The sequence below is a fragment of the Notechis scutatus genome, chromosome 5 (genome assembly GCF_049901735.1).
Source record: "Notechis scutatus isolate UNSWTSFEM ecotype Mainland chromosome 5, rNotScu1.2, whole genome shotgun sequence".
Classification (NCBI taxonomy): Eukaryota; Metazoa; Chordata; class Lepidosauria; order Squamata; family Elapidae; genus Notechis; species Notechis scutatus.
The window spans coordinates 93,657,428-93,674,372 of NC_142013.1; the positions used below are offsets into that span (position 1 = coordinate 93,657,428).

General features: G+C 38.1%; 1 protein-coding gene across 3 annotated transcripts in view; it reads left to right on the plus strand.

Moving 5' to 3' along the window:
- ABCC4 (ATP binding cassette subfamily C member 4 (PEL blood group)) overlaps positions 1 to 16,945 on the plus strand; it is a 197,318-nt gene that overhangs the window by 141,169 nt on the left and 39,204 nt on the right. For all 3 annotated transcript variants that reach the window (XM_026668980.2, XM_087967376.1, XM_087967375.1), the window contains 3 exons: positions 8,254 to 8,343; positions 9,194 to 9,366; positions 12,313 to 12,418. In XM_026668980.2, coding sequence (XP_026524765.1) covers positions 8,254 to 8,343; positions 9,194 to 9,366; positions 12,313 to 12,418 — 369 coding nt within the window. The remainder of the gene's footprint in view (positions 1 to 8,253; positions 8,344 to 9,193; positions 9,367 to 12,312; positions 12,419 to 16,945) is intronic.

Below are 16,945 nucleotides of genomic sequence, written 5' to 3' on the forward strand. Positions count from 1 at the left end.
TCTTTCTTTTGCACTCTGCTGGTTATATGCCAGGAATCTTATAGAGTAGCGTGATGTCTCTGTGCATGTTAATCCTCTCTTCTTGAATGATGACTGAAAATGAAGTGAAATTATTATGACTATTTTAAGAGGTTCATTATCTATGTTTCTGTCATGCCCAAACAGCTTTCTTTCAGCCATTAGTTATGACTACAGATTGAATTTAGTTTAAAGACTGGAATGATGCATTCTGTATTGTGGACATAAATTATTTTAGAGCAGAAATTATTCTGACAAATAGAAGAGAGTATGTTTGTGCACGTGCATATGTGGGTGTGCGCGCACACCCAATGTCTTTGTCCTCTCAAATATACACCATAAAACAAACAAGATTTTATGGACTGGGGTGTTGTGAATCAGAGCCTGTTCCTGGCATTTTAGACTGAGAATATAATTTCAGCTAGTAGAAAATTGATAATTTTTATTTGGCTTTTGAGATATTCCAGAATGTGAATGTTTTATTCTCAGCAGCCTTGGAAGACTCAAAATGACTATTTGGAGCTAAAACATTTTTCCTCATATGTTCTGAAATGTAGCAAATTAACTCAGTTTTTGCTTTGAACAGCTATCAGCTCCAATCTCCCAGGTTCATTTGTGCCATTCTAAATATGTCACAATATAAACACACTGAGCAGTACCATTGCCTCAAAGAAGCTGCAGTGCATCCCTTTAAAGGAATGTGTCTGGCCATTTTTTCTGTGAACTATGTTCTTCAGATTGAAGAACAATCCTATCAGTCCCCGTGAAGACTCAGAGGTAGGGTAGGGTAGGTCTCTAATCCCTCCGCCCTGTAATGTCTTCCTTATCAAGGCTTTCTCTTTCTTCCCACTTTAGATTGTTGTTGTTAGTTGTGAAGTCATGTCCAACCCATCGCGACCCCATGGACAAAGTTCCTCCAGGCCTTCCTGTCCTCTACCATATTCTGGAGTCCATTTAAGCTCACGCCTGATGCTTCAGTGACTCATCTGGCCACCTCATTCTCTGTCATCCCCTTCTTCTATTGCCCTCAATCTTTCCCAACATTAGGCTCTTCTCCAGTGAGTCCTTCCTTCTCTTGAGGTGGCCAAAGGATTTGAGTTTCATTGAGTGTCAAGGCTAAACATTACTAAAACACAAAACATAAGTCAGCAAGCAAACATGTGGCGACAGCCACATTCTCCCTCAAAAACTGGAACAGGGAGCTTCGGCCAGTTGCCCTTTGTTGAGTTGTGTACTGTTTCACCTGACCTGGACCTGAGGCTGATGAACCCATATTAAATTACATGATGCCTGGAATGGTGCGTGTGAGGGTTGGAGGGCTTTCTGTGAGATTTCTCTCCCCCCCCCTTTTCTCTTTAATTCTTTTGCTTTTTGTTTCGAACTACCGTGATTAAAAAAAAGTTAGGCAAGCAGCACGGTTCTCTAAAAGCCCTCGTTGCCTTATCCTCCTTTTGCCCCTCTGCTCGAAGAATAGAAAGCACACAGAAAGAAGTAGGTATGCTATTACTAGGAAATAAATACAATTGGATTGTGGCCTAATGCAAGCCCTCTCTTTGTTCCTGGATGCTGAAGGTTTCATTAATGCACAGTAGCGCTGCTGAGTGAAGTTTGATGACCCTTTTGTACCTAAGAGAACTTTACATGGACTTAAATTCTTCGGCCTTTGTGTTTGCACAATATTCTTTTCTCTGGAAAACAGATGACGAACTGTTCATTCAATAGCTGCAAGGTTTTGAAAGCTTTCCTAGTTGTTTCAGGTGGAGACCGTATTGTATAATACTGGAGGGTTTTTTTTCCCCATGGGGGAGGGAATACATACATTTTTAGAAGGTAGGATATTTTCCTACCCTAATTTTATTTTCCACCCTATTTATTGTTACATACACGATCGATATATTAAATTCCTTGCATAAGAATTGCACTTCAAAATAAAACAAAAAGTGCCTTGTCTATCATCTTGTCAGTATAAACAAGATTTAATTAAATTCATGGGGGAGAGTTTCATGTGTCTAAACGTATTTACTTATTTTTCACATTAAAGGAGGCTTTTTTCATATTGTCAGTGGAGCATAAAAGTCCACAGAGTTGTAAGTTTGGGCTTGGAAGATGCTGATAATACCAATGACAAATTACATTGGGTTATTGTGTTTGTGTTGAAAACAGCTACATAATAGGACCATAGGCAGTATATTTTCTAATTCTGTTTTGCACAAATTCGGCCTCAATTTTTGCAATGTTAACCATGGTTTTGATGTGTGTATGTGCTGCTTGGAAGATATTTGATTCGTTTGACAGGTTAAATTTGATTGACAAGTGAGATTTAAGGTTTTGGGATAAGATTTCCCAATATTTATTATTGCATCCAAATAAAATATTTTGAAGTTGATTATAGAGTTCAGCTTTGATTAGTTGGTTGATTTCATTCATGTAAGGCACCTTACACACCAGTTAAATTCAAAAGACGGGATAAACCGTTAAAATAACATTGTTTGCTAAACTGAGTTATCCTCATCTCTCCCATTGAAAAGCAAACCTATGGATGTATTTTCTAGCTCCCACCTATTAGCTGCTTCTTATGCTGATTTCAAGGAACCTTAAAATGCAAATAATGCAGTGTTCAATAAAAATTCCATACATTCTACTTTACTGTCGTGGATGCGATGGGAAGGCTAATGTATTTTGCTATCACATTCCTTCATGCATCTCTAAGTATGAATACGCTGGTAGAATTATGCATAAAACCTGCTTCTGACCACCCAATTCAATTCAGAGTCAGATAAATATTGCCTTTTGTTGCATTTTAGTATAAATCAATCTAATTTGACCTTCTGAGTGATTACATGAACCAGAACAGATACATTGTTACATTTCTCCAAATTTTGCAGTGTAATTATATAATAAAAATGGATATACAAAACATGTCCAATATGGAAAATAATTAATTAATTAATTAATTAGATTTAAATATTGCATGAGTCTCAGCAACTCTAAGGGGCTATAGCATACAAACACTTGATTAAAATGTACATGGGCTTTTCTCTGGGTGAAAACTCACATGTATATGTCTGTGGCTGTGTGTGAATTTTTGTGAAGATTTTATAGGCAATATTTTATGAATTACTCAAAGTGTGCCTTAGAAAAACAGCTAGATTTGTCCATTTGAGTTTTCCTAGTAGCTAGTCCATCTTTTATTGATATAATATCAATATATTTATTGATATTTTTATTGATAAGAAGCCTGGTTAGTTTTCGTGGAATATCTTTTGAAAACAATTTCTCATTTGAACAAACTGAATCACAAAGATGCTTGGGCATCCTTGTCTCTCAAGTGCGGCTTCTCCCTCCAGATCTTGGCTTATGCTAATCATAGTTTGTCCTAAAATCTAAGTTTCGAATAATGTTTTTAGGCAATTTTTACTATGCTATTTTTGATTTTCAAAAAAGAAAGAAAGGAAAGAAAGAAAGAAAGAACTAGAAGAGAGCAAGGGGGAATCCATCAAGAAAAAAAGAGAAATTATGAGATTCTGCAGAAGTGCTTCTAATTGCCAATGCCTTCTGAAATTAAAGGTAAAGGTAAAGGTTCCCCTCGCATATGCATGATAGTTGTTTCTGGCTCTAGGGGGCAGTACTCATCTCTGTTACAAAGCTGAAGAGCCAGTGCTGTCCGAAGACATCTCTGTGGTTATGTGGCCGGCATGACTAAATGCCGAAGGCACATGGAACGCTGTTACCTTCCCATCAAAGTGGTCCCCATTTTTCTACTTGTATTTTAACATGCTTTCAAACTGCTAGGTTGGCAGAAGCTGGGACAAGTAACGGGAGCTCATTCCATTACGCGGCACTGGGGATTCGATCCGCTGAACTGCCGACCTTCCTGATCGACAAGCTCAGCATCTTAGCCACTGAGACACTGCGTCCCTCTTCTGAAATTAGGGTACTACAAATAGTATTTTTCAGGATAAACCTATTGGATGGGTTGATTCTGGTTGGAGAAAGTGACTATGAAGCAATTGTAGTACCAAGCCATAAAAGGCTTTATTGGATAAAAATAAGAGTATCACTTGTCCCTAGAATCCTATTGGAAGTCAATGCAGGATCAACAACTCCACAGTAATGTAGCTCAGATAATGTGTGATAGGTAACACTGGAACTGTTGTATTCTGAACCAACCAAGTGGCATTTAAAGATAGTCATATGTATCACAAATTGTAGTGGTTTCTTAGATCTATACTTACAATGATTACTGAGCTAATAATGTTCCAGAAGTTGTAATGCTGGTGTTTTTTTAACCTTGGAATCTAGAAGTTGAATCCTGTCAACTGGACTTCTTTTTTTCTTTGGTTTAAAACATTTTGCTACTTATCCAAGGATAGAGAAATGTTTCAAACCAAAAAAGGGATCCAGTTGTCATGACTCATCTTCCTGAAAACTCTACCTGGATCGCAGAGAAACTTCACGGACATATTCAGCTTTGAAACTAAGATGTGTAGGCTTCAACCTCTAGAATTATTCAGTCAGCTTGCCAGCTAGGGAATTCTGAGAATTGAAGTCCACATATCTTAAAGTTGCCACAGTTGAAAAATATGGGTCTGATTGATTCTTTAGATCAGAGGTCTCAACCAGTGGGCCATGGCGCACTATGGGGCCATGAACTATCTGCAACTGGGCTGTGTGAGTGGCAGGTCATGTGCATGCGCATAGCCCAAGTCATGTGAGTGACGGGGGCCAGTGTTCGCAGCCCCACTTGCACGAGCTGGGTGTCCAACTGCCCCACACACAAAACAACCCTTCTTCCCCTCCTCTCCCCCACACCGGGCCACCAAGCCGGAAAGGTTGGGGAAGGCTGCTTTAGATGCTACCTCATGAAACTTTTATTAGTTAACACCAGTCCTTTGAGGCAAAAATATCTATTTCTCTGACTATAATTTATCATTTTTATAGGTTTAGCTTATGAGCTTCCTCTCATGAAACAGGCAATTTTTATATAACTATTTGCCAGGAGTTGAAATTAAAACTATCCTTATCTTCTTCGGCAATACTCATGTGCTCCTACTATTTTATAGCAGTTATAAAGATTTTATGAATTGAAATTTTCCATTTTGCTAAACTATTAAAACATTGAAATGGAAGTTCATCTCCACAATATCTGAAATGTACATCTAATACCATTGATAGATTTAAAAAAAAAAAAAAATAAGATTTTTTTATATTTTAAAAAAGTCAGCATTTTTAATGTTTTATTGAACCCATTTAATCAAAAGCTTTTGTAATTAAAATTATACGGCAGGAATTGCCATTTTTGAAATGACTATTTCATTGTCTTGTATTTTAAAGGGGAGTACAAAACCATATTATGCTGCACATTTCTTTTGCCTGTGATGATTTTACGGACCTTATAACTTGGCAGAAATGCATTGAAAATATTTTATCCAAAGAGCTTTGCAACTTGGCATACTTTACTACCCCATTAAAATAAAAATAGCTTCATGGGTTGTAATCTGTTGGCAGTTAATCATTGCACCGCGCTCTTTCTTTACCTGTGTATATGCTTCTTATGAAAACGATTAAAGACACTCAGGACAGTTGAATTACCTCTAGGCTATGTTGAACTATTATGCTAAGCCGCAATGTGTATCTTTAAGTGAGCCTGTCAGAAGAAACTGAAGTCATTTCACAAGTATACTAGTCACCTATGGGGCAAATTGCAGTTTGGAAGTACATAGTTGAACCTTTTGGGCTTAATTTTACAAATGTGTTATTATAATTATTATTGCTGATTATTGTAAGTGGCTTTGAAGCATTTATTCAAGGCAATCTCTCCTCTCCGTCGCTGCCCCATTTTATTTATTTTGGGAGGGGAGCTGGCATTAAATTTAATTGAATTATAAGACTGGGATATTATTGTAATGTGTAAGAGACATCAAAAAGATCTATCTTTTGGTTAAACAAGTCATAATGTGCCCTGACTAGTGCGCCCATGTAGCATTTTGAACTGGGATGTGACAAGGCTGTAGATGCTCATGTGTTCTGTGCACATATCTTCACCTATGCGTGAACTCTGAGATTTACAGAAGTAAATTTAGCTTCTTATAGGAGGCAGAAAAGTGGATACGGAAAGTGGCTGAAATGGCAAAACAGTAGCTGATCTGAATGAGATATTTCTAATTTTAATAATTAAATAAGTATTTAATACTATAATAATTCTTATTAAATCATAAGATAATTCTAATTAAAGCCAATACTTTAGAACAGGGGTGTCAAACTCAAGGTGGGGTGTTTAGATCTGGTCCACGGGGCCATCCTGGAAACAGCAAAGGTGTGATGACCCAAAGGGGCGTGACACAAAGGCAACACAGTCAGATAATCAGTAGGAGTCCCTTTATTAGCTCCAACTTTGCCCCCAGTGTCCTGGTTACCTTCTGGCTGGAGAACAACTCACCCAGGAACAGCCTTTGGCTGCAGAGAATCAAGTCTAAAACGTGGTCAAAAAACTGTAACCATAAGTCCAATCAAGGCAAGATGAGGTAATTAGTCTGGCAGGGCAGGAGAAGGAATTCCAGACGTGAAGAAATGGCAGCAATTCAACCTGGTTGGGAGGATGACAGGAATACAGATAATCAAAGTCAACACAAGAAAAACTCATGTTTGTTCCCAGCAGACGCTGCACTCAGCTTGCATCTCTTTTAAACTCTCTTCCCAGGTGTGGCTAATGAAGGGAATCAGGGCCCTTTCCTCCCCCGTAAGCCACGCAACCCATGTTGCTCTCTTCTCCATTCCTCCCTGTGTGCCCTAGGATGAAGAGGGGGTGGGCCTGGATCTTCCTCTGAACTCCATCTCCCTTGTTCTACCTCTTCCCCTGCTCTGCCCAGTTGGACTTCGCCCTTCCTCAGTTTCCTCCACAGTCAACGGAGCCACACTCCCACTCCCTGTCAGGTGTTCATCTTCCTCCTCGGATTCAGACTCCAACAGGGGCATGACAAAAGGACTGGCCTGCAATGCCTCTGCCAGTGAAAACGGAGCTCAAGAGGGCCACAGGCGGCCCGCCTGAACTCCAATTTTGCTGGCAGAGGGTTGCAGGAGGCCATCACTGTGGCACACTTGTCATATTCCTGTTCTGTCACTAACCTAAGAATCACTCTACTTTCAACAAAATGTAGTGTTTACTTTAGCTCAGGAGTGTCAAAGTCACATCGTCACAGCAGCGTCACATGATGTATTGAGACGTTTTCCCCCTTCACTAAACCGGGTGTGGGCATGGCCAGTGAGTGACGCATCCGGCCCATGGGCTGGGAGTTTGACAGGCCTGATTTAGCTGAAGTAGAGCCACCAACTCTAGTCAATCTACATTTTATTTTAGTTTCACCATGGAATGAAACTAGACATCTCCATCACTAGTGATGGATTGATAATTTGTAGGCTGAAGTCCCCCCCCCCCTCTTTCAAATAGGGAAGGATCTACAGTAAGTGAAATCCACATTGTGAAATGTATAATATATCAACATTCTACAATCTGGTGTTGTCCTATGTACCTCAGGATCCCTGGCTGTTGAGAGCTGTTTTATCAGGAATCTGTAATAAGGAAATAAAATAGAGGTAATCCTCGATTTACAACAGTTCACAGTTTTTTGTGCCTTCAAAATCAATGATTAAAAGGAATGTGGGTAAAAGAGTGCAAATGCTGACAGACACAGTTCCCTTATAAAGCTTAATTTTACTATTATGTTCTAAGATTAGAATTGGGTAGCAATAAACTTGCATTTAGCAAAGAATTTGCATGTTATACTCTTATAATTTTAAACATTTATTTCAAGCAATTTTGTAAAATGACATTGCTAAACTAAATAGGAGCTCTGTATCTCCTGCTTATCTGTTTTTCTCCCAAAGGATGTCAGATATAGACATGGAAGACAAATACATTTTAGTAATCCTTCAGAGTGGAAATGTTTGGGAAGAGAAAGTTGCTTATGGAAAAATAGTTGGGAAGGAAAACCATTAGGATTTCTTTCTATTTTCTCTCAACACCTCTACGATATTCTTCTGTCTATCTATCTCACAATTTTGCCTTGGGGAAAAAAAATAGCTGTTGGGACTTTATCACATTTCTGTTTGAACATGCCTTCCTGTCATATTCTATTTTTAGTTATCCTAAACATGCGAAGAGACTTTAACTTTTGTTATAGAAACATCAAGGTTAATTAATTAAAATAATTTGCCTGGAAATGTCTTGTTTTTCAGGAGCCAACTTTATTTACTGGGACTATGAGGAAGAATTTGGATCCTTTCAATGAATATAGTGATGAAGACTTGTGGAATTCTTTAGAAGAGGTAATTTTTCTGGAAAACAATGCTTTCCAATGTATTCTAATATGCAGAAGACTTCTGTTAATTTTTTTTTGTAGCCTTGTTTTAACATCATGGTAAGTTAGAATGTTGTTAACTTGAGCAGGAAATCTGATGTCCTTCAAATATTTGGGATTACAAATGCCCTGGTCCCTCATTAGTGAGCATGTTAGCTGCTACTGATGGAAGAGTTCAGTATGTACAACGGGCATCTGGTAATGCACCCCAAATTGAACTAATCATATAGGCTATGACCATATCTTGTTAACTCATTTCAATCAATGAGTTTTGGCTTTCTCTGTCTCTCTCTCTCTTAATGTCATAAATCCAGTGGTAGGATTATTATTATTTTTACTACCGGTTCTGTGGGCATGGCTTGGTGGGTGTGGAGTGGCTTAGTGGCATGGCAGGGGAAGGATATTATAAAATCTGCATTCCCACCCCACTCCTGGGAGAAGGTTACTGCAAAATCCTCATTCCCTCCCCATCCCACTAACCTGCTTTCCAGCTCCATTCTCCTGTGCAGGGCAACAAAAGAAGACCCAGCCGATCAGCTGGGGCTCAGGAGGCAGAGAATAGATGGGGCCGGGGCCAGTCAGAGGTGGTATTTGCCGGTTCTCCGAACTACTCAAAATTTCCGCTACCTGTTCTCCAGAACTGGTCAGAACCTGCTGAATACCACCTCTGCATAAATCCATAATAAACTATGACCTGCTTATTTTGAAGCACTTTTTTAAAAATAAGATGGTATGGATATTTTGAAATTAGATGTGAAGCACCTTAATGGTCTCTTTAAATTTTTTAACTTAGAATTAATGTTATGAATTGATTATAGGTCCAATTGAAAGAAGCAATAGAAGATTTACCTGACAAACTGGAAACACAATTGGCAGAATCTGGATCTAATTTTAGCGTTGGCCAAAGACAACTGGTGTGTCTTGCCAGGGCTATCCTGAAGAAGAATAAAATACTGATCATCGATGAAGCAACTGCAAATGTTGACTCGAGGTAAACAGGAAGTACAATTTATCTCTGATATTGATCCATTGTAGTTGTATGTCATTATAATTTACACAGAATCTCAGTGTCTGATATGAAAAATACATACAAAAATGCCTACTGCAATGGCAAAAATCTATTATAAAAACAACAATGTTAATAATTATAAAAATAATAAGTAGATAATTAGAGATGAACACAAATAGAAAAGCTGATTACTCTTAGGGTAATCAAATGTTCATTTTGGCAAAATATCATGTTCATTATCAATGGACCTTGCTTGGATCCTCTTCTCTCATCAGGTCTGTCTGTCTGTCCGTCCATCCATTGATCCATCGATCCATTGATCCATCCATCGATCCATCCGTCTATCTATCTATCTATCTATCTATCTATCTATCTATCTATCTATCTATCTATCTATCTATCTATCTATCTATCTATCATCTCTTTCTACATCTCAGGAAATGATTTAAGAATATGCATAAAAAATATATTTCTAATCCAGGTAGTCCTCAACTTAAAACCAGCCACTCAGTAGTTTTAGGGACAAGGGACCCCAAAAAAGGTACTTAACAATCCAGATTCAAAGTTCTGATGCTACCTCTCCCTTCCATGGTCACTTGATTGCTTTTTGGGCACTTGCATTTATGGTGGTTGCAGTGTTCCATAGTCACATGACTGCAATTTATGACTTTTTCTGCCAGAAAAATGTTTATTCCGGTTTCTACTAAAAATGCCTATTGTGAAAAATAAATTTACTTAATCACCATGGCATTTGCTTAACAGCTGCAGTTTTGTTTAGCAACTGCCACAAAAAATGTCATAAAATCTGATTGGCCATATGATGACTTGCTTAACCAGCACAATTTACTATTACAATAATTCTGGGTTCAATTATAGATGTAAGTCAAGGATTACCTGTACTATATTAAGAACCGAATACATTGATAATGGTTTATGGAACAAGAAGACAAAATTCCATTCTCTGTGATTTAATTTGATTTTTTTTAATGAATAAAGCACATTTAAATGTAGTAATTTAAAATAAATAATTATTTTAAATATTTTTAAAGGATGCTTTTTCTATGTATGATATTTTATTTTTATGGCATCAATATCAAATTTTAGTTAATCTTATCCAGTGCTTTAAAGAAATATAGATTGGTCATTCAATGAACCATAATTAAAAGATGGGTCTCCAGTAAATTACAGTTAAAAGAGCAAAGAAAAATTCTAGTTCTCTGTAGATTCAAGACAGTAACAAAGAAAGCTTATTCTCCTTTAGAGGAAATCTGATTGAGAATTCTATTTAATTAAGACCACTGGAAAGTTCTTTAGTGTCATTAGTACTTATGATTAATTTTTAAAATCATTTCAACATTTAGAAACTTGCTTCAATATATTACTGATGTTATTTTATATACTGTTTATATTATTTAAGGTTGACCTATGGAAAGGTAGTTCAACTGAAACATTCATCACTAATAATTGAGATGCAAAAAAACCCTTATTCCTAGAGCTGGCTCAATTCCTAGCTATCTACTTAATAGTGAATATGAAATATATAAAGACTAGTGTCGATTTTTAATGACAATTGTAGCAACTCTTTATGAATGTACTCTCCATGAAATGTGCCTTATTTGATATAATTGGGGACACATCAAATTATGGACACTGAGTTTCATTTAAAAGGGGCTAAATATACCAAAGAGAAAGAAGGAAGAGAAAGCATTGCATTGAGAAATGAATTATTTGAGAGACTGTACAGATTGCATTAGCTAGCCTTATGGTAAGCAATGATGCTTTTGGAGTGTTTGGGGCCAGAATTCTTACATTTCCTTGCCACAATGAAATTGTCAGCGTTCCAATGAAACTCCCCATTCAGCATTTAAAAACAAAGTTCATCCAAGTAAGAATTTATTAGAGAAGTCATATTGGCATAACTGAGCGTTCCAGGTTTTCCCTCTGCAAAGAAAATCAAAGATACATCCCCTACACCCACCATCCATCACATGGTCCAATCACCCGTTGTCCCAACTGGAAACATTCCTCAAAACACTCCCCTTCAGGTACAGGGTGACATGTCCTTGACTTCCTGTGAAAGAGGGTTGTTGACTCTAATCTTCCACCACTCTATGAAATCCCCCCCTCCCAAATTCCCAGGCACCAATTGTGGTAACCTCAGCACTTCTGAGTAAATGTGGCTTCCAAGGCTGATAGAAATTTTAACTCAAAAGATTGTGGTAGGTCTGATGTAAACTGTCTTTCCACCAAATCAACTTTTCACGCAATGAGTATGATTCATTAAAAGAACGGAGACTTTCAGACCCTACTCTGGCCTCAGATTTGCTTAGTCAATCAGAATAGAGCTGTAAGGGACCTTGGAAGTCTTCTAGTCCAACCCCCTGCTGAAACATTTCAGATAAGTGACTGTCTAGCCTCTTCTTGAAAACCTCCAGTGATGGAGCACCCACAACTTCTGAAAGCAAGCTTCCCACTGGTTAATTGTTCTCACTGTTAGGAAGTTTCTCCTTAATTACAAACCAAAACCCTACACAAATTTCCTAACAAACATTACTGTATGTTTATACCTGTCAGCAAATACTATTTGGTCTGAACACTACAGAATTTGGTTATATGAACTGGAAAGCCCATTTGTCAGTGACACGCATTTTGCATATTGTTTTTAGATTCAGTCAAGGAAATGCAATCCTCATTTTCCTTCTCCCCCCCCCCACTTAAGAAACAACTGCCTGCAAAGGGCTATAACAGGCTGTGTTGTAGTGTAACATAACACTTTGACATGTCTAAAAGGCACTTTGCTGCTACAGTTTATTAAAACATGTTGACATAGAGCTATGCCAAAGAATGTAAAAAAACAAAGTGCCTAGAAGCAGAAACTGTTTTGCTTGTTGCATAATCTCTTCACATTACTTGTGTTGTTTATTTCAGAACAGATGAGCTGATTCAAAAGACAATCCGTGAAAAGTTTGCCCAGTGCACTGTTTTGACAATTGCACACAGACTGAACACCATCATCGACAGTGACAGGATTATGGTGAGCATTAAGGGAAAAGTATGATCCCAGAGTAGCTGAAATGGCAAAAAAATTTATGCAGACTCTCCTTATTAATTCACTGAGTTCACTGAGAAGTTTGGTCAAAGACGTTTATAAATATAGGTATACGTAATATGTGTGGTCAGACACAAATTGTTCATTTTCAGTTATGCACATGAGTATTGATGCATGTGACATAAATCACCTTTCTGAATTAAGAAGGAAAATTTAAGTTCTTCTAGAATTATAGTCAGAGACTGAAGAAAAAATTATCGGGACAAATGAACAACTAAATCAAATATCTTTCCCAATTTCATCTCCTCTAGGTTGAACTTCAACCTAACATGCAGGCTGGCAATTCAGGGCATCTAAATACTAAGTTGGAGAAGCGTGTTTTGCTATGTCTCTTTTTCAATTGAGGAAAAGAGTATCAAAAATCTTGCTGAATGCAGATCCTTCTATTCAGCACCAATTGCCATCAGCCACACATGGAAGTTTGAGGCCATTAGTGGCTCTGGGACCACTGATTTATCTAATTATCAAACTCCATAGCATGGTTTCTCACAATTTTGAGGTAGAAAAACATTGCAGTATATACTATAAAAATAGATTTGGCATAAAGGCAAAAAGAAAAATTCTGAGTTTGTCCATGCCTGTTTACGACATGGTTTGGCCCACCATAGCCCTTGCCAAGTCTCCAAAGATGGAAGACAGGAAAAAAGTTCCCACACCTGTTCTAAATTATGATTTTAAGTCCTGGTTAAACTAAACAATATCCTAATTTAAATTGTAAATTGTAATTTGTTGCTTCTTCAACCTGTTTTCTCCACAGCTACATAACTAATCGGACACAGGCAGAGGAATGTAGGTTTGCAAATCTTAAGCATGCAAAAGGGTAAATCTGGGGTTTGGTTGCATTTGTGACATTTTGGCAAAATTGTATCAAAAGACACTATTTACTGCCCTCATCAGAACAGAGATTTCTGCATGTGGCATAGTTACAACGAGATCTGGTAACCTAGTCTGCTTTTCTTATCATCTTAAAAAGTACTATATGACATACAGAGCCACAGGCAGTGGAGGTCCTCACACATTATTTCATCTGTTTAATTTTTTTTCTGTTTTGCATAACATTGCTTATTGTGGAAAGTGTGATAGATATTTATGGGCAGTTGAGGTGAATATATATAGATATAGATGATATAGATATAGATATAGATATAGATATAGATATAGGTCAACTGTGGGATTTGAAAAACTGACTTGGAATGCAAAGAATAAATTATTATGAACTAATAAATGAACTAATAAATACCAATAAAAAAGAATATTTGTAGCTCAGGGTTGAAATGAGGGCTCCTTGGTGATCTCTGAGCTTGCTTGCTTTCTTGTAGACGTTTCATTACCCAAACTAGGTAACATCATCAGTGCTATTAAGGGGTGTGGTTTGCTGTCAGTTTATATTCTAGTGGCTTGCCCTGTCAGTGTTGGTGGGGGTTGTCTTAGATATTCTTTGGTTGGGCTGTTTACTGATGGCTTCTTTGGCAGTTTCTTGATTGGGGTATTGTTTAGTTCAGGGGTCTTCAAACTTGACAGTTTTAAGACTTGTGGACTTCAACTCCCAGATTTCCTCCTCCAATCATGTTAGCTCAGGAAATCTGGGAGTTGAAGTCCACAAGTCTTAAACTTGCCAAGTTTGAAGACCCTTGGTTTAGTTGATTATTGGTCTGATGTTAATCTATGAAGACCTGGGTGCTGATTGCTGGTGGAGAGGTGCTTGGGTCTTTTTGTTCCCTTAGTCTATACATGCTGTTAATGTCTATGTGTCTATTGATGGCTAATTTGTCAGAATTCCAGGCTTCTAGAGATTCTCTCACATTTTGGGACTTGGCTTGGTCAAGGATGGTCACATTTTCCCAAGTAACACTATGGTTAAATCTGTTTACATGCTGTGACGTTAAAGCATTTTAATATCTTTTGACTGCTAATTGGTGTTCATGGATGCATTCTGCCAATCTTCTGCCTGTTTGTCCTACATGGTGGTTGCTGTGGTCATTACATTGTATGTTGTGGGTCACTCCTGTTTTTTTCTTATGGGGTTGCTGGGTCTTTTGGTTGCCTTAGGATGTTTTTGAAGGGCTTTAGTTGGCTTGTGTGCTACACTGATCCCATATGGCTGTAGCTGTCTGTTGGTGGTTTCTGAGATGTTCTTGATGTATGGTAGTTTAATTCTTTTTAGGGTTTATATTGGTTGTGCTATATTGGGTTGGCTGGTCAGACACTTTTTGATAAAGTTGTGTGATTATCCATTTTGTTGGAATGTGTTGTATAGATGCTCCATTTCCTTTTTCTGCTGTCCTGGGTTTCTGCATGCGTTTGGGTTCATCTAAATAAAGTCCTTACACAGCTTCTCTTGTGGGAAGTTGGGTTGTTGGTTTGGTAATGGACCACCTGGTTGGTATGGGTGGTTTTTCTGTACACTTGTGTTTCTAGTTTGCCATTGTGGTCTGTCTGATCAGGACGTCCAGGAAGAGTAGCGAATTGTTGCTTTCATCTTCTCTAGTAAACTGGAATCCTTTAAAAATGTTATTGATGGTTCTGTGGAAATTCTATAATTGGTACTTTTTAATTATGGTGAAGATGTCGCCTACATATCTGATCCATATTTTGAGTTGTATTTGTGGCAGTGTGATGCTTCTAAGACATTGCATGATGACCTCCACTCTAAACCTTGAAAGCAGTGATCTGGTAATGTACCTTTAATTTGCTAGTAAATTTGTGAATCAAATTAGAAGTATGTGGTTGGGCAGAGGTTTATGAGATTCATAATCCTGGGTGTTTTAACTGTTGTGTATTTGGGTAAGTCAGGTGTGCTGTGGAGGAATGGGATCATGGATTCTTTGGCTAATTCTGGATCTGTGAACATGAACAGGGCTGTGACATCAAATGAATGGATGCCTTTGAACTAATAAATGAAAGAAATTAAAAAATTGGCATGTTTGTGAAGTTGAGAGATAAATGAAACATAAAATAAATCTGATTGAATTGACTGATTTTGTGGAATTGAGTTGAGGTCTACCTGCAGGGAAGAAAAGGTGTAGGTTTAATTTTGAAATGTATGTCATAAAATATGAATGAGTGTAATCTAGGTTCTTATAGGTGTGTATGAAAGTTGGAATCCTTAAGATAGCGGCATATTATGCTCCTATGAATTACCATATTTTTCAGTCTATAAAACACTCTAGATCATAAGACACATATTAGCTTTAGAGGAGGGGAAAAAAAATCTGCCTCTGCCTCCCAGCATCCATCCGGTATTCATCTGGCTAGCGTCTTTTACAGCAAACAGCAAACAGCCTGGTCAGCTTAAGCAATGTTATCGCAACCCCAGCACGTGGCTTGGCAGGGCTTCACTCCATTGCGCCCACCATTGGTCAGCTGAGCAACAGCTGGATCCCAGCTTCCTGTAGCCCCACTGATCAGTGGGCTGGCTGGCTGGAAATGCTGCCATTGCTGCTTCCTCTGTGTCTGCTACCTTTGCCGGGAATACTGGAGCCTTCACTGCCAAGCAGCTGATTGGTGGTTAGATCAGCCTCCCAGAATACAACTGATGAGATGTTCTAAGTGGTGGTGATTGGTGGCGGCGATCCCTGCTGCCTAGAACAGCTGATCGGTGGTATTCCGGGAGGCTGATCCAACTGTGAATCAGCTGCTCGGCAGTGAAGACTCCAGCGTTCCCCAGGCGCCACCACACCAACCCCTCTTCTGCCGCAATATTCACTCTATAAGACACACAGACATTTCCACCCACTTTTTTTTGGGGGGGGGGGCAGTGTGTCTTATAGGCCAGAAAATATGGTAGATTGTATAAATAGAAAAATTAGGAAGGAAACCAGGTAGAAATATTGTGTAATATTCACTCCAGAAGTAAAAGAATGTATCTTCAATTAGATGGCATGAATGGGTAAGGAAAAATTTAGGAAAGGCAGAAAAAGTTAATAAACCATTTTTTAGACCCCAAAGTAAATTAGAATAATGACCAGTGAGTATCTGCCTAGAAAATGTTTGTTTTGGACATTAACGTCAACTTAGTTTTAATGTTTGTAAGCCACCCAGAGTCATCTCTGAAAGGAAGGGCGGCACATAAATTTAATAAATATCTGTATGCATGAAATTAATGTCAATTTTGTGATTGAAAGTTGAGAGAATTAATGAAAGATGCAAAGAATGAGAGGTTATGAACATATAACAGGCCATTTTTTTAATGTCCAGAAAGGACCTTGAGAGAGAAAAAATAAACACAGAAAAAGAAGAGAAGAAGTAATGAAACTAGGGAAAAAGTAGAATGTCTGCAAAAAATGAGCCCTGCATGAAAAAAATATTAGAAGGTTGACTAATCTCACAACAGAATGAAATGAAAGCAGATGTAAGGAAAGAGGATAAAGCAGCTGCTTGAAACAGCATGAAAAAAAAATTGATGTTACGGGATGCCATAGAAGAGTGTTAAGCTGGTGGGAGATGTGGAGA